The sequence below is a fragment of the Osmia bicornis genome, chromosome 6, assembly GCF_907164935.1.
Source record: "Osmia bicornis bicornis chromosome 6, iOsmBic2.1, whole genome shotgun sequence".
In the NCBI taxonomy this organism is placed as follows: domain Eukaryota; kingdom Metazoa; phylum Arthropoda; class Insecta; order Hymenoptera; family Megachilidae; genus Osmia; species Osmia bicornis.
The window spans coordinates 2,581,526-2,602,682 of NC_060221.1; the positions used below are offsets into that span (position 1 = coordinate 2,581,526).

General features: G+C 28.3%; 7 protein-coding genes across 14 annotated transcripts; 3 read left to right on the plus strand and 4 right to left on the minus strand.

Annotated features, from left to right (window-relative positions):
* The first annotated feature begins 235 nt into the window (after positions 1-235).
* LOC114871568 (serine/threonine-protein kinase 3) lies at positions 236-5,156 on the plus strand. Of its 2 annotated transcripts, none has more exons than XM_029177872.2 (10): positions 236-449; positions 895-975; positions 1,049-1,229; positions 1,312-1,539; positions 1,637-1,955; positions 2,045-2,178; positions 2,262-2,424; positions 2,503-2,594; positions 2,650-2,844; positions 2,987-5,156. In XM_029177872.2, exons 1-10 carry the CDS (start codon positions 436-438, stop codon positions 3,164-3,166), a joined length of 1,587 nt encoding a protein of 528 aa, XP_029033705.1. In that variant the 5' UTR covers positions 236-435; the 3' UTR covers positions 3,167-5,156. The 2 variants fall into 2 exon arrangements, with proteins under 2 accessions (XP_029033705.1, XP_029033706.1); XM_029177873.2 differs by having other exon boundaries at positions 3,008-5,156.
* A 190-nt stretch (positions 5,157-5,346) lies between these two features.
* Positions 5,347-8,688, minus strand: LOC114871677 (sorting nexin-17). Its single transcript, XM_029177876.2, is given in 11 exon segments — positions 5,347-5,952; positions 6,016-6,108; positions 6,186-6,368; positions 6,443-6,649; positions 6,738-6,988; positions 7,069-7,159; positions 7,242-7,369; positions 7,372-7,606; positions 7,684-8,025; positions 8,139-8,291; positions 8,595-8,688. Coding segments are annotated over 9 exon segments (1,443 nt in total). The 5' UTR covers positions 7,744-8,025; positions 8,139-8,291; positions 8,595-8,688; the 3' UTR covers positions 5,347-5,757.
* Positions 8,689-8,854: 166 nt separating this feature from the next.
* Positions 8,855-9,997, plus strand: LOC114871576 (40S ribosomal protein S10-like). Its single transcript, XM_029177665.2, is given in 4 exon segments — positions 8,855-8,941; positions 9,409-9,553; positions 9,625-9,889; positions 9,892-9,997. Coding segments are annotated over 3 exon segments (477 nt in total). The 5' UTR covers positions 8,855-8,941; position 9,409; the 3' UTR covers positions 9,960-9,997.
* A 477-nt stretch (positions 9,998-10,474) lies between these two features.
* LOC114871681 (bladder cancer-associated protein) lies at positions 10,475-12,480 on the minus strand. Its single transcript, XM_029177885.2, is given in 3 exon segments — positions 10,475-12,160; positions 12,163-12,273; positions 12,357-12,480. Coding segments are annotated over 2 exon segments (240 nt in total). The 5' UTR covers positions 12,203-12,273; positions 12,357-12,480; the 3' UTR covers positions 10,475-11,960.
* On the plus strand, positions 12,393-15,951 carry LOC114871564 (DNA repair and recombination protein RAD54B-like). Of its 2 annotated transcripts, XM_029177637.2 has the most exons (10): positions 12,393-12,476; positions 12,965-13,178; positions 13,251-13,350; positions 13,435-13,527; positions 13,586-13,718; positions 13,799-14,367; positions 14,434-15,196; positions 15,270-15,429; positions 15,506-15,632; positions 15,700-15,951. In XM_029177637.2, the coding sequence occupies exons 1-10, from the start codon at positions 12,470-12,472 to the stop codon at positions 15,946-15,948; spliced, it is 2,415 nt and encodes an 804-aa protein (XP_029033470.1). In that variant the 5' UTR covers positions 12,393-12,469; the 3' UTR covers positions 15,949-15,951. The 2 variants fall into 2 exon arrangements, with proteins under 2 accessions (XP_029033470.1, XP_029033469.1); XM_029177636.2 differs by lacking the exon at positions 12,393-12,476 and having other exon boundaries at positions 12,632-13,178.
* A 103-nt stretch (positions 15,952-16,054) lies between these two features.
* Positions 16,055-18,122, minus strand: LOC114871678 (enoyl-CoA delta isomerase 3, peroxisomal-like). 6 transcript variants are annotated; one of them, XM_029177882.2, is made up of 7 exons: positions 18,040-18,122; positions 17,122-17,280; positions 16,887-17,053; positions 16,699-16,819; positions 16,527-16,616; positions 16,332-16,472; positions 16,055-16,255 (listed from the first exon to the last, which is right to left on the minus strand). In XM_029177882.2, exons 2-7 carry the CDS (start codon positions 17,212-17,214, stop codon positions 16,100-16,102), a joined length of 768 nt encoding a protein of 255 aa, XP_029033715.1. In that variant the 5' UTR covers positions 17,215-17,280; positions 18,040-18,122; the 3' UTR covers positions 16,055-16,099. The 6 variants fall into 6 exon arrangements, with proteins under 6 accessions (XP_029033715.1, XP_029033714.1, XP_029033713.1 ...); XM_029177881.2 differs by having other exon boundaries at positions 18,011-18,094; XM_029177880.2 differs by having other exon boundaries at positions 18,001-18,085.
* Positions 17,934-20,758, minus strand: LOC114871679 (acyl-protein thioesterase 1). The gene is made up of 8 exons (XM_029177884.2): positions 20,617-20,758; positions 20,360-20,436; positions 20,041-20,072; positions 19,898-19,963; positions 19,752-19,799; positions 19,411-19,657; positions 19,176-19,340; positions 17,934-19,066 (listed from the first exon to the last, which is right to left on the minus strand). The coding sequence occupies exons 1-8, from the start codon at positions 20,687-20,689 to the stop codon at positions 19,019-19,021; spliced, it is 756 nt and encodes a 251-aa protein (XP_029033717.1). The 5' UTR covers positions 20,690-20,758; the 3' UTR covers positions 17,934-19,018.
* Between the last annotated feature and the right edge of the window lie 399 nt (positions 20,759-21,157).

Genomic DNA, 21,157 nt, shown 5'->3' on the forward strand with positions numbered 1-21,157 from the left:
AATAGTGACGAGCACTTACGATTATATCTTTTGAAATAATCCGCAAATTGTATTTTCACCTTTATGCCATTCCTCGTACTTTAAGAACAATTTAGAAACTTAAGAAAGGCGTAGGATCTTGGTTGGTCAATGATCATCTGGATCCTTTTTGAACACAAAGATCTCATCTTAATCTCATCTGGGGGTGTCTGGGACCCCCTAAATTTTAACCCTTTGAAAACAAAGGCATGTTCAGTCTTTTGCCTCTGTAGTCACTGTTTCGATATTTCGGTTGTGTGGTTACTTTAATTTATTGACAAAAATGTAACACTTCTATTTTAAATTGACTATGTTTTTACAACCGGAATGATATCTGTTTTATCCACGTTAAGTTATTTGTGTAAATACTGAAGGTGTTTTTATTCACGTAAGAACTCGTTGACGCGAAAAGCGAAAATGTCTTCGAAGAGGTATTTAATTGTTTTTACTTCGTGTTTTTGAACTTGAAGAACTTTATGAATCTGCAGACGGAAGTTATTCGTAGCTGGAAAGAATCGACTCTCAATCCTTAATGCATTTCGTTTGTTATATGAAAAAACTATACCGTATCGATTCTTTGTTTCTTTGTTAACCTGCGTTATCAATTTCGTTGCATTTAATATGCTCACGATTATTTTTGCTTGCTCGAATAAATTTGAAAAGCATTCAATTGTTGGGAACTTTTTCATTTCTTTTGGTACTACTAGAACTCGTTACTTACTGTAATTATCTTAAAATATTGACACAGCTTTATGTTGTATGACACCTATCATACAAATGTTTTGTACAATCCAATTTTGTAAAATAAAAATAAACAAGCTAATTGTAAACGAAAAATTGTATCTAATTTAACATTTAAAATAACCTGTTTTATAGTGAATTAAAAAAGTTGTCAGAAGAAAGTTTAACAAGACAACCAGAGGAAGTGTTTGATATAATATGCAAGTTAGGAGAAGGGTAAGTTGATGAGATTGTCAATGAGAAATATTAATATTTCTTATAATTTAATGGTGATCTTATTTTTACATAGATCGTATGGATCAGTTTATAAAGCATTGCACAAAGAAAGTGGACAGGTACTTGCCATTAAACAAGTTCCTGTGGACACGGATTTACAAGAAATTATAAAAGAAATTTCTATCATGCAACAGTGTGATTCTCCATATGTTGTTAAATATTATGGAAGCTACTTTAAGAACACTGATTTATGGGTAACTTTAAATATTATCATTATGGAGAGTGAAATTGTGATACATATCCTTTGATCATATTCATCAGAATATACTTTCACAGATTGTAATGGAATATTGTGGAGCTGGATCTGTTAGCGATATTATGAGGTTAAGGAAAAAAACTCTTCAAGAGGATGAAATAGCAACTATCCTCAGTGATACTTTAAAAGGTTTGGAGTATCTTCATTTGAGAAGAAAAATACATAGAGATATTAAAGCAGGGAATATTCTACTCAACAATGAAGGGCATGCAAAGTTGGCAGACTTTGGAGTAGCAGGACAATTAACTGTAATAACTCTATTGTCTAATAATTTCTATATATATGCAAATTAAGCTTTTTTTTTATCTAAGAAGAGTGAACATTAACTTGGAACAATTGTTTTAGGATACAATGGCAAAGCGTAATACAGTCATAGGAACTCCATTCTGGATGGCTCCAGAAGTTATACAAGAAATTGGATATGATTGTGTTGCAGACATATGGTCCCTTGGTATAACTGCTTTAGAAATGGCAGAAGGCAAACCACCGTATGGTGACATACATCCAATGAGAGCAATATTTATGATACCAACTAAACCACCACCTAGCTTTAGAGAACCTGACCAATGGAGTTCTGAATTTATCGATTTTGTCAGTGGGTGCCTTGTTAAAAATCCAGAAGAAAGAGCTACTGCTACTGAGCTTCTAAATCACGAATTTATAGGTAAAAAGCTCGTGAAATCATTAACTTAATTGAATCACTTAAATGAGTTTCATTTTCTTTCTTAGTATTGATACAATATTTGGTTACAGGTAATGCTAAACAACCAAGTATTCTCAGTCTAATGATTGCAGAAGCACATGAAATAAGAGAAAAACAGAGTGCACATCGTGCTCATGTTATCAATAATGTTGCAATAAAAAATCAAAACCAAACAGAAGATTCGGTTTGTATTGTGTTAAAATTCATTGATATGTTCTACTAAATATATAATAACAATTATATTAAATATTTACTGATTATTATAAGGATGAAGAAGACTGTAGTGGAACAATGAAACCTTTACCAGAAGACACAGGAACTTTAGTACCGAGTCACGATCTTCCAGATACAGGAACGCTTGTTTCTGCAATGTTAGACTTGGGCACAATGGTTATTAATAGTGATACAGATACCGAAGCGACCATGAAACGTTAGTAAGAATGATTCTATATTAAATTGTGACAGATTAATTAATTTAATTGAACTAATACAATTTATATTTTTATAGGTCATAATACAGGGTCCGTTGAATCTGGAAAGAAATATCGACCACTGTTTTTAGATCATTTTGACAAAAAGGAAGCACCGGAAATAGGGAAGGTAAGATTCATGTTACATTTTAAAATATACAAGATACTGATTTCATCGTTCTTAGGGTAATGGGCAAATACTTGGAGCACATAATCAAGATAATGAAAATAAATTAGAATTACGAAGTCCAACAGAATCTCAAAGGTTTCAAAGTCATTTGCAATTACAACTTAATCAAATTTCTCATCCGGTACAAGAACAGCCTCATAATAACATATCCAAGTTCCAAAATGTTTTCACGGAACGTGACTTTGATTTCGTAAGTAATAATTCCTTATAAACTCTTAAATAGCATCAGTCAGGTTAAACGAGTTTTTCAGTACTTCGTAGTATCTTTCTTTAACTTAAAATCGATCGATATAATGCCACTTTAGGCATCATTAAAAAAAACTTGAATATAGATAAACAACCATATCCTGCAGCTGAAGTTTCTCTCGTACGAGGAACTACAGCAACGAATGGCTAATTTGGACGCAGAAATGGAACGCGAAATTGATGAGTTAAGAAGAAGGTACCAAACAAAGAGACAACCGATTCTTGATGCTATGGATACTAAGCGGAAACGCCAGCAAAACTTCTAACAGTTTGGTTACTTTTTTCATACAAATAAGTGTGATGACGGTAGATAAAGGGTGTACAGTTGTATAAATGAATAGATTTTATTCATCTCGCCCTTGGATTCATCAAAAAGAAGAACATTGATCACATTTGACTAAACATTCATTGACAACACGAATAATAGCGATTAATAATATTTTCTTTTGTTTTTAAAGCAATGTTCTCTCTTTTTGTGAATCAAGTACGAGTAACTAATACTAGCCAATAGCCTCACGTCACCAATGTAAATTATTTTACGCGATTTAGATAAACAAATAATCATTATACTTAATTTTTTTTTTTATCATTATGTTTATCAGTTACATATGCTTATAAAGATACGAAGTCCATTTAGCGTTCTTTAAAAGTTAAATGCAACGAGAGTAAACAATATTAGTAAGCCATGTTTGTGATTTTTTTTTTTTTTTTTATTGAAGAAGAAAGTGGACAAACGTCCATGTAAAATTGATATTCGGTTTTTATCTTACGCTAGTCACATACTATGCCATTTATTTTATCCATAATATTACAGTATCATCGCTCATACGAAACATGCATCGAGATCATCCCGAAAATATATTTATATAGTTTTGTGTGCTAATGTATCGTTTGCTCGTGAAGCAATTTTTAGAAAAAAGTGTTATGAAACTTACTCCTTTTTTACTGCCATAAATAAGTTATGCGTTACCTGTAGATATTATAATTAGTTTATGAAATATTCGTTTTTACGTTTAACAGTTTCATTTTTAATTCCCGTAAAAGTAAACCTACGAATTGTTTTATTTTTTTGAAGTATGCAACATCACAATGAGAGTAACATCTCAGTGTAAAATATTTGACGAATGAATGTACTAAAATTAGTCTTCCGTATTAGAACGTATTTTAATATTTCAATAATTCGTTAAGTCAGTATTTAAATTGTTGAGAATAGTCGTCATAAAACAATGGCAAGATTTATATTTTAGATTTATGTAAAACTTTTTATTCTATTAAAATGCATTTTTTAAACGATTTTCACATTTGAGATTTTGAAACACGTTAACATTACTTTCGGCGTTAATAAAGATTTCAATGCATATTTGTACCAGTTCTGCAAATGAAACAGTAACGCATGCACCTATTATTAAGGATATTACGACATAATGGAGTAATTCTTTGCTGACGTTGGGCTATTTTATAAGTAGCGAAAATAGATTTATAATACTTAAATGCTATAGCCAGAACTGACTTTTCTGTTTATTTAGAAAATAACAATACAGAATAACAACATATTTTTGATATAGAAAATATGCACATTATGGTCAGAAGAGATTCAAATATTAATTATTAAATCCAGTCTTTATATGGCCCTACCATGACATACAACATTATTCAAATAATAGTATTGGATTTTACTGTTGATAAAACAACAGACAATTAAGTTATATTTAAGAAAAAAAAGATATCTTTATTGTATGATGAAAAATAGGGCACACCATTCACTGCGATATACGAAATATACGTCTGTTGCAATAATCTAATAGAAATGAATAAATTTGACTTATGCAGAATTACACATTTGATAGAGCATAAATACGTTTGTAGTAAAAATTTTCTATGTTCATCTTCCACATGTATCACTAAAATGCAAACAACATGCGGAAATGAAGTTGTAAAAAAAAAAAGTAATTATGCATTTCCATATAATTACCTATTATCCATCATTAAGAAGTACGATAAAAATTTTTTTCTATAAAGATTCTAATAGTCCATGAAATAGAGATCTATAATATTTATGAGTATAATGTACACGTGTAGAAGTCTATTTCATAGGACCATAGCGAATGTTTTTATTTTGCGTATTAGAAAATTATTATCCTTTTGTATTACAGTTTACAATTATTTGTTTAGGAAGTCGTTTTAACTTTACATTTTTCTCATAAATTGTACCATTCTCTATATGTTTGGGCAAAATATACAGACTGAAGGCAGAAATTCGTTTTTCCAACAAATGATTACCTATCTAGTTAGAATTATAAACTGATTATACAGCGTAATACACGAATTAGTCTCATTTAAAAGTATTAAAATTAAATATATTAATGATTTTTATTTAAAACAAAAGCGGATAAAATCAGTATAAAATCACTGCCTTTTGCATATTTGATTTTAATAATAAAATGTATTCTAAGTTATTTAAGTTCTTTTATTTCATCCATTTTAAAACTTTCTTCGATACTTTCCGTAAATTGAGTTTCGTTTAAGACGCATTCATTCTTCCATGAAGTTAACATACTTGTTATGCCCTTCTTTATTATCAACGTGTGTATATATATATACATATATATTAGAAAAACCTTGTTACAAATTTTCAAGCCCTTAATTTCTATATTATTTTTATAAATCTTAAAAATAACTGATAAATTTTTCGAAATTTATATGAATAAAACGATCATGATAGTAGCATACAAGTAAAATATTGTTTTACTACATTTCATGTAAAAATTCTATAAATTTGCATAGTTTCATTGCAGTTTAGAAAAAATATACTTTGTTTTAAAATGTTTTTCAGAATAGCTGAAATCACCCTCCATAATTATAAATCATCATCGCCGATCATTCGAAATGCATTGTTTTCCATAACATCGTGTTCCAATGGATATTTTCCCTGAGGTTTGTTACTTATGTTACTTTTAGCATCATTAGATTTTTTCATTTTTACTATTGATAATTTATCTGCAATTTTTTTCATAATTGGTTCTGATCTCGAAGATTCTTTGATACGATGATTCTAAGGAAAAGATACGTGTAATAGTTTAATAAATAAAGCGTAAGTACTATTCAGTTTACATACCTTTTTACTTTCTTCAGATTCATTGGAGCTTGATCCCATTATAACACTTTGTCCATCTCTCATAACATACGTCCAAGATTTTTGAGATACTTCCTACAAAGAAATGACTAAATATTTAATATGGAAAATTATTTAAATTTATTCGATCATTAATGGGGCTGTTTATTAACCTGAGATTTATTACCACCATCATTTTTTAATAATAATTCATCAATCATAGCTTGCAAACATACGGACATTAAAATAGCTTGTTCTGAAATAATTGTAATCCACTGTAGTTCATTTTTAGCTACTAAATATTCAAAGGATAACTCTAAGCTAAAATCGTCATTTTCTTCGCTTCTTTCAGCTCCCTAAAGAAGAAAAAAAAATTAGATAAATCAAGTTATGCAATAACATTTACAACATTATTTTCTTTTAGAATTACATTTTGTAGTGTAGTTATACGCCAACAACGCATTCGTGAAACTTTAAACATTTCTTCACGTTTTCCTTCATCAGATAATATACGTAAATTCAATTCGTTTCTTCCTATAGCAACTAATACTTTTGTATCTGAACGAGGATAGTCACAGAGGCATGGAGCAAACTGAATATAACCATAGTATTTTAAACTACGGACTATATCCACATACTAAAACAACATTGTTTAAAGATTATAGCAATGTAACATGATTATTAGTATCTCTATTTCTCAAATTATAGCAAGTCTTTAAACATACTTCTCTTTTCTTTTCATAATTTTGTAATGTAGTTAAATGATTTTTCAATTCATCTGTAACAAGAATCCAGCCTCTTTGAACTTCTGCAACTGCTTGTATATATAACAAATTCATTGCCACTGAATTATTCATTAGTTTAACATCATACCCCACATCCCAGTAATTTCTCCCAAGTACAACTCTACTTCCTATAACATGCATGTGTTTATTTGTTATAAAAGGGGATTCAAAATCTTGTAATTTTCTCAAGACTGAAAATAATATATATAAGAAAAATTAACAAAAATTGTATATAGTACTGTAAAATATAGTAGTATGAAAGCAGACTCACAATAAATACTATTGTCTTCATCTTGAGCAACAATAAATAATGCAAAATAAGAATGATATTGGTCTGGTAGTTTAAGATGTTGACACACTTTCTATTAAAAAAAAACATTAATTAAGTCTTATTATCTTATATTACATATATTTTGATATAAATGTTTAAAATAAAAAAAATACCCTTAAAACATTACTAGAATGATCTCCTGTGGAAACATTGACTATTATTTTGCTGCCATTTATGAGAAAAATATCCATAACTTCATCATTGCATGGTCCTCCTACAGTTTCTTGTTGAGCATTCAATAAAATCCATTTAACATTCCTGAATTATTAACCACTGCATTTTGTCCAATTGACTGGATATATTTTTCCAAAGAAAAACGACGTTCTTCTTGTTGATTTGTTGTTAAAGGAAAAAATTTTTTTGGTGGGAATGATGGAAGACTTATATTTAAATCCTTTGTCAATTGCTCATGAAGACTATGTAGTTGTTTATATCTCACTGTACAATGAAATAAACCATTTATATGGATATTGTAACCCTAAAAATAAAAATAAAAATAAATATACATTAATATATTGTAACAAAAATAAAATATTACGTAGTAAAAGTAATTACCACATAGGTATTACCAGCTGTATCAATAAATTCTTGTGTATCTGGTATAGAGAAATGCATCTTTATAAAATAATATATCAATGCTCTATATTTTTTTATAATTAAAATACATTATATGTACAATACTGTAACAGAACTAATTTATAGTAAGTTACAATTAACTAAACTTTCCTTTATAGACATGTATATAACTTATTTAACAAAATCTTTCAATGAAATCAATATACATATAATGATTCACAACAAATAAAAATATTTGTATTAAAAGTTCCATATTGTACAAAAGTAAGAGAGAATTGGATTTTCAAATATGTAATTACATATTTCTTGAAGTTACTCCACCTGAAAAGTAAAAGAAATTAAGAAGCATATTACATTCAAATTTAAAATATTACTTCTTTAAAGTTAGTTTCTGTTTTATTATTCATCAGTTATTAATTACGCAAAATACATACCGTCTGTTTACCTCACCATGATTTTTTACTGACGATAGGCGTATTCGTTTGACACCCACTCAACAACTACTATATTTCTGACGATTACAGCTGACGCATTTTTTTAAGCCTACGTTAACATCAACATAATAATGTTATGTAAATCAACACGATCTGTAAAGTTTCAATTCAATTACGGAAAAATATACGTCTCAGCATTTCGATTTTTTAAACTAGAAATATTAAAGAAGTTTACATGATATGTAATTTTATAAATTTATCGCGTAGTTCTTGTTCGTGTTTTGAAATACATTTAATTTTTTCCATCTTTATGCATCGTTTTGGAATCTTGTAGGCGCCACGGCGCCTGTGTTAGCAGATTCTATTTTAAAACATCGAAAAAGCCTAGATCAGACACTCGTTTGACAATTTTATTGTGTATGAAACTTTTTATTATCATAAAGAAAACTACCATACCTTTAAATTCCCATGTAGAACGACGAATCTTTAACATTCTTATACATACATACGTGTTAAATTCTTTTTTTAATGACAAAATGTCATTATGTAAATTTGCTATTCCATTAATTTAATTTTTTACTATTATATATTGTACTGTATTAAAGTAATTACAAAGTATAATAAAACAGCTTATTTATTTTACAATTTATATATAATTAACATTTTTAAAAATGTTGAACAACTATTTTCACTAAACGATTCTTACTTCCGGTTAGTCTCGAGCGATATATCGATTCGTGCATGTGGAATATCGAATGGATGAAAAGGTTCTTTCCGATAAAAGGCTTGCGTTGAAACGTCAAGTATGTTAAATTTCTCACAGAATCTGTTTTAATCATTTTTATATTTGTATTATATAAAAAAGTAGAAGGTTTGTTAAATTCTGTAATCTTTGCGAAATTGAAGAATCTTTATATGATTAATATTTTCAACTATTATGGTATTTAACAACATTGACACCATAGACTTAACCTAAAAGAATATTTCTGTTCTTTCGCTGTTAATACAAATATGTATTATTCTATTGGATTCAAATATTGTACTAACTGTTATGAAGATAGTATTTTTATATTAAAAATGTTAATTATTCTTCTTATAAAGTGTTGAAGTCGCGAAGGTATTTTATAACCTATAAAATTGTTTAGTTGTTTTTGATTTTACATCATATATTATGATCAATGAACCTTCTGCTTTTGTGTATACTTCCAGATGATTAGTGTATGTAGAATAATGATAATTGATTTCTATATCAATGTTTTATTGTTTTTAGGATGTTGATGCCAAAAAAGAATCGTGTAGCAATCTACGAATATCTCTTTAAAGAAGGAGTTATGGTTGCAAAAAAGGATTACCATGCACCAAAACATCCAGAATTGGAATCTATTCCAAACCTTCAAGTTATTAAAGCAATGCAGGTAACTATTTATGCATCTTTTAATTCATTATTTAATGGATTCTATTATTAAAACTGAGTTTATGTTTTTAGTCTTTGAAATCTAGGGGATATGTGAAGGAACAATTTGCTTGGAGACATTTTTATTGGTACTTGACGAACGAAGGTATTGAATATTTGCGCGGATATTTGCATTTACCTCCAGAAATTGTACCTTCAACCCTTAAGAGACAAACTAGGTCAGAAACAACAAGGCCGCGACCTGCAACAGGTGCAAGAAGTGAAGCATCTAGGCCCACAGAAGATCGTGCTGGATATAGACGAGGACCCGGAGGACCAGCTGGTCCTGGTGATAAAAAGCTGATGTTGGTGCAGGTACAGGCGATGTTGAATTCCGCGGTGGTTTCGGCCGTGGTAAACCACAATAATATTTTAATGTAAAATAAATAAATCTTTCCTAACATAATAGTATTATTATCTCATTCATCCTTTTTTATACTGTACATATTTATCACTGCATAGAACTACTTAGCATATGCAAAAACGCAGACTTCCATATTAGCACACAAAAAATTAATTTTTCTCTTTATTCGTTAGTTAATTACAAACAACTAATGCTTAAAGCAAGATGGGTATTTTAAAGAAGTTAACAAGATGTATTACGCAGCTGTTTCTTGTGTATTTTTGATGTAAACGTTTAGTATTAAAGTTTTGAATGACAATTTTAAATTTCCACCAATGGAAGTTGCCATCCAATTTTGACCAATCAGAATCTTCGTTATCGACAATGTGCGCAAGTCTGACTCATTACGTCACTTCCTTTCGCTAATGAGTGCTCGCGTTTACAACAAATGAGCACTCTGTTCCTCTCTGCTTTTATTATTAATCTTACCTATCTGTTAATAAATCTTAATGAGATAAATGGAAAAAGTTAAAACAAGTATGCTGTAATAATTATGTATAATAGTTTCTTTCCTATAACATTATACAAATGTACATTTACTTACAAATTTGATGATTATTCCATTTATTATTAACATTAAAAATCATAAATGGAAGCAAGTAGTAGACAATTCATTTACAATTTTAAGACTGAGAAACTATAAATTTACTATAGGTACATATGTTGTTGTTGACAAGACATGTATGCATGGAACTCCAAACATCACAGATATGTATTCATGTTAAAATAATTTTCAATTATTTTACTATATTAAGAAAGCATTTTTTTGTATTTTTGTCTATTGATTCAAATGATAAATTTAAACATATTGGCAGTACATTGTAGGCTTCCTTTTTATAGTTATTTGAAACATACAATTCTTTAATAGTATTCTAATTAATTGCTGTAGCAACATTTTGTATATTTCTTCCATTGTTGTAATAAAATACTAATACCTGCACTGAACTGAAAGTTACATTTACTAATGACTTATGTACAGAATTCTGAACTAATGTATTAAATTTCCTCTATTTACTATGCTTAATAAAATAAATATACAATCATTTTACAAACAAGGTAAAAGTTTTCAAACTCAGCATATAATCAGTATGCTTTTAGAGTTCATTAGCTTCATCTTTACATTTTAGCACAATGTGCTTTTCTATTGCTTGTCATATTTAATATGTATCCTAATCTTACATTCATAAAACTTCATATTGCATCAATAAACTTTATAGTTATATTGCTCAATTAATTGTCCAGAATATTTAAAATAACTGTAATTAAGCTTATTCTGGATTCTGAATTCAATAAAATTGGCAGTTAGTACATAATCATTACATCCGAAGACTATTCACAAAGCGAAAGAACATTCAATTTAAACTCAAGTAACAATAAATATTGCTTATAAAATTTGTGAAGCAAACATTTATTTTAATTAAGTAATTAGTAAATATCTTAACTTCGAAGTATACAATATATAAAGAAAATCAAATTCTCTAGATCAAAAATAATTTTATGTACACTGTATAATCAGACAATAAGATCAAAGTAAATGGAATTACATTTAAATATATCTACAAAAAAATATATCTTAATAATCTTTCAAACTTAAAATGTAATGATCTTACGCAAGGAAGTTTTTTAATTTCATGCAAAATGTTTTATGGCCTAGTAGTTTTGTATATCCTTACATCTTATATGAATAAAGATGAGTGTGAGTATATATACATGTACATACTAATGTATGTACATATATAAATACGCATATCATTTGCAAAAATTGTTAGGAGTTATGATTGAATCAAGTGTCATATTTATGTACACATAACAAAATTCATACATGCATACGAGTATGCGTACACACAGATGTATAAATTTTATTAATAAGTTATAGTTATCATTGATAAATAATTAGCTATATTCTTCTAAAACAAAAATGAAGGTAAAAACAATTGTTAAATCTAAAATGAATATTCTAATAACCTTAACTATTGTCACATTTCACTGTATCACAATTTGTGCTCCAAAGTATACAATTACCAGTACCACTATAACAATTCAGTAAAACTGCGACAAGAAATACTAAACTACAAACAGTGCATGGTTTTCGTTCTAGGAAGAATCCAATTAAATAAAGTGTCATAAACATAAGATAAGTTTGTAGTAGCGCTGGATTTACTGGCTTGGTATCAGCAACACAGGAATTAACCACTGTAGGCAATACATCTTTTTCGTTCGTTTGTCGAAGATGATTTTACGACTTCGTCAAATTAATTCCTTCATCTATGATAGAACCTCTGAAAAAGACCACATATATAAATTATAGTGTTTTTGTTTGTTTATGAATTTATTGTTTATACGCGTTAATGTTTCCACCTACCTTATTTGGAAGCACCATATTCTTCTGGAAACATCTTATCCTTCAAAATTGAAATAATTTAACGACGCATACTTATGCTCGTGCAAACATTTCCACTGTGAAATTTTACAAATATGATACGTAAGTTAGTACTACATACTATACATTCACAAATTAGATAGGACATACAGACATGCATTCACACTGGCACACATTAATGCTTCATGAGGACAACCTTCAGGTTGTTAACGATAACGATAAATATTCTTGAAGAATTACATTTTGTATAGCTATTTTATGTCATTGCAAGATTAAACTTTTCTTTCATTGTCTAACTTATTTCATTTATAATTCTACATGTAAAATATGATTTTTTCAAATGATTATATATAAAATACATTCTTTTTGAACTCGTCCTTTAACGCGGGAACACAGATTTCACTCTTAAGTTACAAATAGATCAACCTCAGATGAAATCACAACAATTTATTTAATATCATTCGATATCATATTATTATATATTTTAAGTGTAAAATATCTTCAATAAAGTATTATATACGCATTTATTATGTATCGGAATAGCCGAATCAGAGATTTTAAATCCATCTTAAAACACCAACAATCAACAGGTACTAAATCAAAAGAAAATGTGGAAAATGATAATAAATTGCCAGAAAATACTGGACAAACTTCTGTTAGAAGTACTTCGAAAATACTTAATTTATTAAAGAAACCTGAAAAAAGCTGTACAACAATACAGAAAGAAAATGATGTGATCAACACAAACAAAGACAAGGATAATGTAGCTAATGTAGAAAATTCAGCTACACCTGCTGAAAAAATGTTTGTATATTAATGTCGATTTATTACAATAATAATTTGATTTAATTGTTAAATGGTTATGTTTCTTTTTAGGGTTTTTAATGTAGTAATCGGTAAACAATCAACAAGGAAACATAAAAAATGGGAAGATGATGGAATTTTGGAAGTTAAGGGAAAACATGCAATCTTAAAGGTAATACATCCAAGTGGGCTATATATAATTCTAGATTACTAAATTGATGGACAGATTATATAGTTTTACATTATACATTTATAGGATACAGAGGATAATGTAATTCATACAAGTGTAGTTAATCCAAAAATTCTAGTAGAAGGTTTTAGAATGTATATGGGAAATAAGGAAATTGAGGTAAAAGCAAATACATATAAATTGCTAGCATATGAAATTAATACATCATGTTTCGCAGATAGTTGATAAAGTATTGTGTACAAAATCTATATTAAATGAAGTTCCCAAGGAAACTATTCCAGAACCACCTAAAAAGAAATTCAAATCTACAAATTCTGGCCCATACATTCCATTTAATTTGTTACAACAAGGTTTGTTATGACAAAGAAATTTTTATAAAAGTCAAACTTTATAATATTATAACAATATTAACATTGATGTTGAATAAAAGGGTTGAAATTGATATATGATCCACTGGTAATGCCAGCTATTTATGCTTCAAAAAGTTGGATGGAAGATGAAACACCAGAAAATGAAATAGAAGTATCTGTAGATGCTTGTTTAGTAAATGTACTTAGACCACATCAGCGTCACGGTATTATATTTTTATATGAATGTATCATGGGATTAAAGACATGCAATTACTATGGTGCAATTTTGGCTGATGAAATGGGTCTTGGCAAAACATTGCAATGTATTACACTTATCTGGACATTATTGAAGAAAGGACCATATGGAAAACCAATATTAAAAAATGTACTAATAGTAACTCCTAGTAGCCTGTGTAATAATTGGAACAAAGAATTTAAACATTGGTTGGGTTTTCATAGACTCTGTCCATATGTTGTAAATGCCAAAAACAAGCCAAAAGACTTCAAAAAACAGGCAAGGAATTCAGTGATAATTATTAGTTATGATATGCTTATTAGGTGTGAAGAAGAACTTGAACAAATAAATTTTGATTTAATTGTATGTGATGAAGGACACAGATTAAAAAACAATGATATAAAAGCAGCAAAGGTAAAATTAAGAATTATTATTTAAAAAAACATAAAGCAGTAGGATCAATATATTATACTGTTTTAGATTTTAAATAACATAAATTGCAAAAGAAGAATTCTATTGACTGGAACTCCAATACAGAATGATTTACAAGAATTTTTTGCTTTAGTTAATTTCGTAAATCCCAGTATTTTGGGTAGCAATTATGACTTTAAAAATTATTATGAAAATCCTATCGTAGCATCACGATGTCCTCACGCACCAGATAGTGTTGTATCTCTGGGAACTGAAAGGGCCAGTGAATTACACGAAAAAACAAAATGTTTTATTTTAAGACGCACACAAGAAATAATTAATAAGTATTTACCATCCAAACACGAATTAATTGTGTTTTGTCGTTTATCAAAAGAACAAGAGAAGTTGTATTCGCTAGTTACGGATACATGGTTCAATAAAAGTATACTACCAAATAATAATATTCCACACTTAACGGTGATAACGACTCTTAAAAAAATTTGTAATCATCCGAAATTATTTTATAATGACAAGAATGAGTTTCTGCATAATGATTTAAAAAATTTAAGTAGAACCCCTAATATAAATAATTATACAAATATGTCGAAAACAGAATATTGTGGAAAAATTTCGCTTGTACATACGTTGATGAAAAATTTAAAAAATACAGACGAAAAATTGGTATTAATTTCATACTTCACACAAACACTAGACATACTAGAAACTGTTTGTAATACAGAAGGTTTGCACTTCCTTAGATTAGATGGAAGTACACCAGTTACAACAAGATCTAAGATCATCGAACGATTCAATTCAAAGAATGATAACAATAGTTAGTACATACAGTTAACAGCGTGAAATATTTAACTCGTAACACTTTGTTAATATTGATGTAATTTTTATAGAAATATTTTTACTAAGTGCAAAAGCTGGTGGAGTTGGACTAAACTTATTTGGGGCATCTAGACTTATACTGTTCGATTCGGATTGGAATCCAGCATCTGATTCTCAAGCTATGGCAAGAATCTGGAGAGATGGTCAGAAAAAAGATGTTTACATATTAAGGTTCGATTATTTAAAATTTTTAATAACTGTAAAAACGATTTATAAACAATTTCATAATATTGTAAAAAATATGTAGATTACTAACAGCAGGCACAATTGAAGAAAAGATTTTTCAAAGACAAATCAGTAAAGCAGGATTAAGTGAAACTGTAGTGGACTCAAATAGTTTTGCTTCTCTTAAATTATCTATGACTGAATTAAAGGTTTGTTCATTAAAAATATATACACTTGTAGTTTACAAAATATTAACAATCATTACAAAATTTGTAGGATTTATTTACGTTAACAACAGATACAAATTGTTTAACACATGATTTGATGGAATGTTCTTGTAATGGTTGTAATAAAGTAGAAAAGGCACCTCAAATGTTACATCAAGATAATGAACGGGAATATCAATTTTTTTTAAACAGTAAAGCACCTCTACCAAATTTAACCATTAACCAACTTTCAAAATGGGAACATTATCAGCAGCCAGTTCCGAATAAAATACTTCAAGTAAGAACGATTTATCATTAAACTGTAATATGAGATATTGGTAATAATTATTTTTATTATTTTTTAGGAAGCTATGCTATTAGAAATATCTAATAACATAACTTTTATAATGAAAAATTCTATAATAAACAAATAAAAGTTTTTATATTAGCTTAATTATATTAAGAAATTTTTAAAGTTTGTTTTTGTGTAATAGCATATTCATGATTCTCTCTGAGAAATCAGAAGTTTGTATACGTTTTAAAAGTTCCTTTGATTCTTCAACATTAACTTCCAACAATACTTTTTCATTCCATCTTTTAACTAAGGATTTAATTGCAAGTATTGACTGAAAAAGAATTAGTTTATTTAAAATAATTATACCATCCATATTTTACATAAAAACAAATTATATTGAAATATACTTCTGATGAAAGTTGAGGTAACTTCTTTAAATATGTCCAAACTTCGTCTATACATCCCTCTTTATATACTTCACTAACTAAACCATATTGTTTAGCTTCAAAAGCTGACATTTTATAACCCAAATATAACATATCACCAGCCTAAAAAAGAGTTACAAGTAAAAAATCACAAGTAAAATAATGATTTTTAAATACCTTGGAATGCCCAAATATCTTAGGAAATGTATATGTAGAGCATCCTTCTGCAGAAAGGCCTAAGTCTGTGAATGGTGTTCGGAAGTAAGCCTGTAATATTATACAAGTATTTATAGAGTCCTTATAGATTACTAAATATAATAAATTATTTTATTTTACAGATAAATATTACCGTATCCGAGGTATACACCATATCAAATAATGGAAGGAATGTTACTGCAATTCCAATTGCTGGACCATTTACAATAGCTATTAAAAGTTTAGGATATGAAATTAATGTATCCACAAATTTTCTAAAAAATAATGTCAGTTTAGATACACGAAAGAATTTAAACAACTAACAAATATATAATCACTTACTTAAAAGTATTTGAAACATCTTCGAGATCAAGATTATCTACTTCCATTAGTAAAGAATTGAAATCGTTTCCACTACTAAAAAAACTTCCAGTACCAGTTAAAACTACTACATACAGGCTACTGTCTTGAATAGAATCGTGTAAAATTTGTATCAACTTTTTATACATCTGTACATAATCAATATTTAAAACTTATTTTTGTAGTATGTTTATTATTACAGAAAAAAACAACTTACCGGAATAGTAATAGCATTTTTTCTTCTTGGTTGATTTAGTATCACTTTTAACATTCCATTTTCTGCAAAACTTAGGATATCATCATTTTCCATGATATAAAAAAGTTAGTTCTTCTGATTTGAAGAATAATACAAATACGTAAAAAGCGTTTATATGACCTATAAACAAATTGTATGTATTTTATTCCTTACGATGACTTAACAATATGCATACAGGAATGTATTTCACCAAATAATATATAAATACATGGAATTGATTGAAAATTTTTCTTACAATTATACTTTCCGAGTAATTAAAACGTGTTTACGAATTGTTATTTATTAATTACGTATAATAAAATATCGAGTAAAACCATAACCTTTGCAGAATACAAACAGAGGGTATTTAAACGCTTTAGTAACAATGCAGTTGTCTTGCTAATCTACATGCAAATGTTGATAATAACAACAAATTTATTCAGACAAATATAGTAATCATTTTTTACCATAAATTAAGAATTTAAATAAATAATGGACATACTAATGAAGGATACTTTCATAGTATTGAATGTTATTTTATTTTTTATCATACTCTACAGAAGAATAAATTATTTAACTGAATTTCAATAACTAAAATATGCTTTTGCATATTTAAATGATAAGGCTATCATATGATAACCTGGACATTAAATCACAGCCGTACTCTGATTTAGTTGGGAAGTTCAGATGCAACAAAGAAAATAATAGTTTTGCTCTGAGAGATAGTACTATTACAGAAAAATCAATTATACAATCAGTTGTTTTCGTACAAAGTATTAAACAAAGAAAAATAATTGTGTAATGAGCATGATTCGTTCTGTTTTAATAATACAAGTGAATGTTACAAATGATCATTCTTATGTTTTATTACATCACTAATATTGCTTTTCATTTAAATACTTTTTCACGAATTATGATAATCCTTTCTGTTCTTAATAGTAACATTTAATTAAATCTAAAACAAGTACTGGAAGAGTAGCAATCCTGTACTATACACTTGCCAATGGTATCATACCTGATATACGTATTTTTTTACGATTAGCATTTATGATATGCTATCTATCAAGAAGTACCAAGTTTGTTGTTTTTAAAACTATATTTTGTAATCACAGATTACACGACCATATTACTGTCTTCTAGACAACATCTCTACAAAAGTTATTTTTTAAGTAGCAGTGTTTGTACATGACGTATAACGTATATAAAATGTACAAATTATAAAGAATGTTTAAAAGTTTGTAACCACTATAATATACAAATTAAGATTTTTATTTAAATATACTAGCATCGAAAATCTTTATGGAAGCTGTTAAACCAGAACTAAACCAACTAGAATTAGTACATCTATTAGGAGACGGCAACTTTGTTTAAAAATAAATTACTTGTTAATTAGTTCATTCTCTTTATGTTATTAATTCCAAGTGATTTCATTTTAAACAAAGTATTATAATCTGAATAAAATAACGTTACTTAAACTTCTAAAAAAAATGCATTCAAGGTAATGTATTACTCTTTAGTATCATTACCTTTTACATAGTAAAGCATTTAGAATAAGGTACACAAATGTCAAAAATTGCTAATATGTATTATAAAAGTAAAATCTGGAAGTATCATAATAGCGGCTTTGGTATCTTAAAACAGACAAAATTCATTATAATGTACATAAATGGTAACGAAAAAAAAGTATTTACCCCAAATAATATTATACTAATATTATGATTTTTGTTTAGGATTTTAAACATTTTCACCTACTGCTGTCTTTACTTCATCAAGCGCTAGAATTAAGTAGCAGTAAAATTGGAAGTAATTCATTTTTAATAAAGAACAATAAAGTAATAAGATTAATATTTAAAACATTAATATATATTTAATATAACTATTACGGCTTCAAAACTTTTTCGATGAATTTCTTCATGTCGCGCATTTCCTGTGGAAGTAACAATCATTAATAATTAAATTAATGCAAGAATGCTCATAACATTACTATCTGAGGTGTTAGAATATAAAGAATTTGAAATAATATGTATTATTCCTACCTCATCACAAGATGTATGCATCATTCCTCTATAAGTTTTAAATTCTGTTTGTGTCATGAATTGTTTTAGGACAGATGCAGTTAATTGACCCCATCTGTACGGCACTATAGGATCACAATCACCATGACATTGTAGCAATGGAGTGTTTTTATTTCCTATTGCTTCCTACAAAATATGTAATGTTATAAATATTCATGAATTATCAAATGTATTCAAATAATATAAATATACATACAACAGGAAATTTTTGGTGCAATGGAAGCCAAGCTGATAAAGCTATAATACCAGCTAAAGGTTCTGGAAATGTGAGAGCACTGTATATAGCAAGAGCACCACCCTGACTAAAACCACCCAGAACAATACGTTGTGTAGGAATTCCAGCTGCAACTTCTTCTGCAATTAAGGAATGTACCATTTCTGCAGCTCTACGGATACCCTCTTCATCTTCAGGTCCACTTGGTTCCAAAGATCGTAAATCAAACCTAAATTTATTAACATATCAATTATTTTTTCTCACTGGTACAATAAGTTACTCATACATTTATGACCTATAGGAGCTCCATAAGTATCACCTACCATGAAGGCATTCTAAATCCTGCATTTAATGTTACTGGCATTGTAGGCCTAAAACAATAGAACTAAATGACATACTGATTTAGAAAAAACCTACTAAGTATTCTCATTTATTAGTACTTGGTGATTTTTTATCTAAATATACATACGCAGTTGGACAAATAACTTTAATGTGAGGAGATCTTACTGCACCCATTGAACTAGCCCAACCATGCCTGCAAAACAAATAAAACAAATGTAAGACACAAAGTTGTATTATTATAATTTTATTACATAACAGTATATTATTTACCCTGTATCACCTAGCCCATGAAAAAATATAAGCTGAAACAGAAATAATGTGTTATGTAAACTAATAAAATTAGTCCTTATGGACATATTTTGTAACAGTATGTGTGTCATAAAAAGTAATATCTAATATTGAATTACTTTCAGACAAAATATAAGTATCATACAACATTTGAACAGGAATAGAAAAAAGTATTTTACTGGCATTTAATGTTTGTAGAATGAAATTATGTCAGCAATAATTAACTTATAATTAATTAAAAATCATGTTCCATCAGATATAACCAAGAAAGAAACACTTTAGAAACATATTTTTTACTTACTGTTGCTGTATGTCTAGCTGTAGCTGCTATTACCACAGGACTTACTGTTGTCATTGTTCGCCGCTTCTTTGGACGGGCTACAAGAAAATAGATAAAACGTATAACAATTCAGTAAAAATGGTAAATATAGAATGGCGTAGAATTCTTCTTGACACCGCTTAAAATTCCCCAAGTGAATAGAGACAGAGAAAGTAGAAGTTTATGCGCATGCTTTACGAAATCGTTTTTAAACGAAGATCCAAATTATTTTCGCAAACCTGTAAAATTGCCCATCGTTGACACATAATTATTAAATACTTTACTATAACGGAAGATAATACATTGAAACATTAAAAGCTAATTAACTATTCGAAATTATCAGTGTGTTATTTCAAACGTAATATTCATAACAGTACGTGTCAGGGAACATACGTTTCAGAGAAACGTTTCAAATTTAATGGCAAAAGAAATGTTTAATTATGTAAACAGTGACTTTAATAAACCCAAGTATTTGAAATCTTTTAGCTAAGGCATGTCATATAAATAAAATAAGAAGATTCCACGAGTAATGCAAGAATTGATAACTTTTTTATTCAACAAACAACTTATTACATTTTAAACGCATACGACATTTATTTCGAGAAGAATCCATTTTTGTCAGAAGATTGATTAGTTTAACGTTGCGCCTAAAATTCTAATAAATGCATATCAAATACTGCGGTTTTGAGAAGAATGAAAATTTCAGTATTGAAATCTTTAATTTTCGCACTTCAATTAAAATACGTCAGAAAGAGGAAATGCAGAGACGCCACCTTGCAA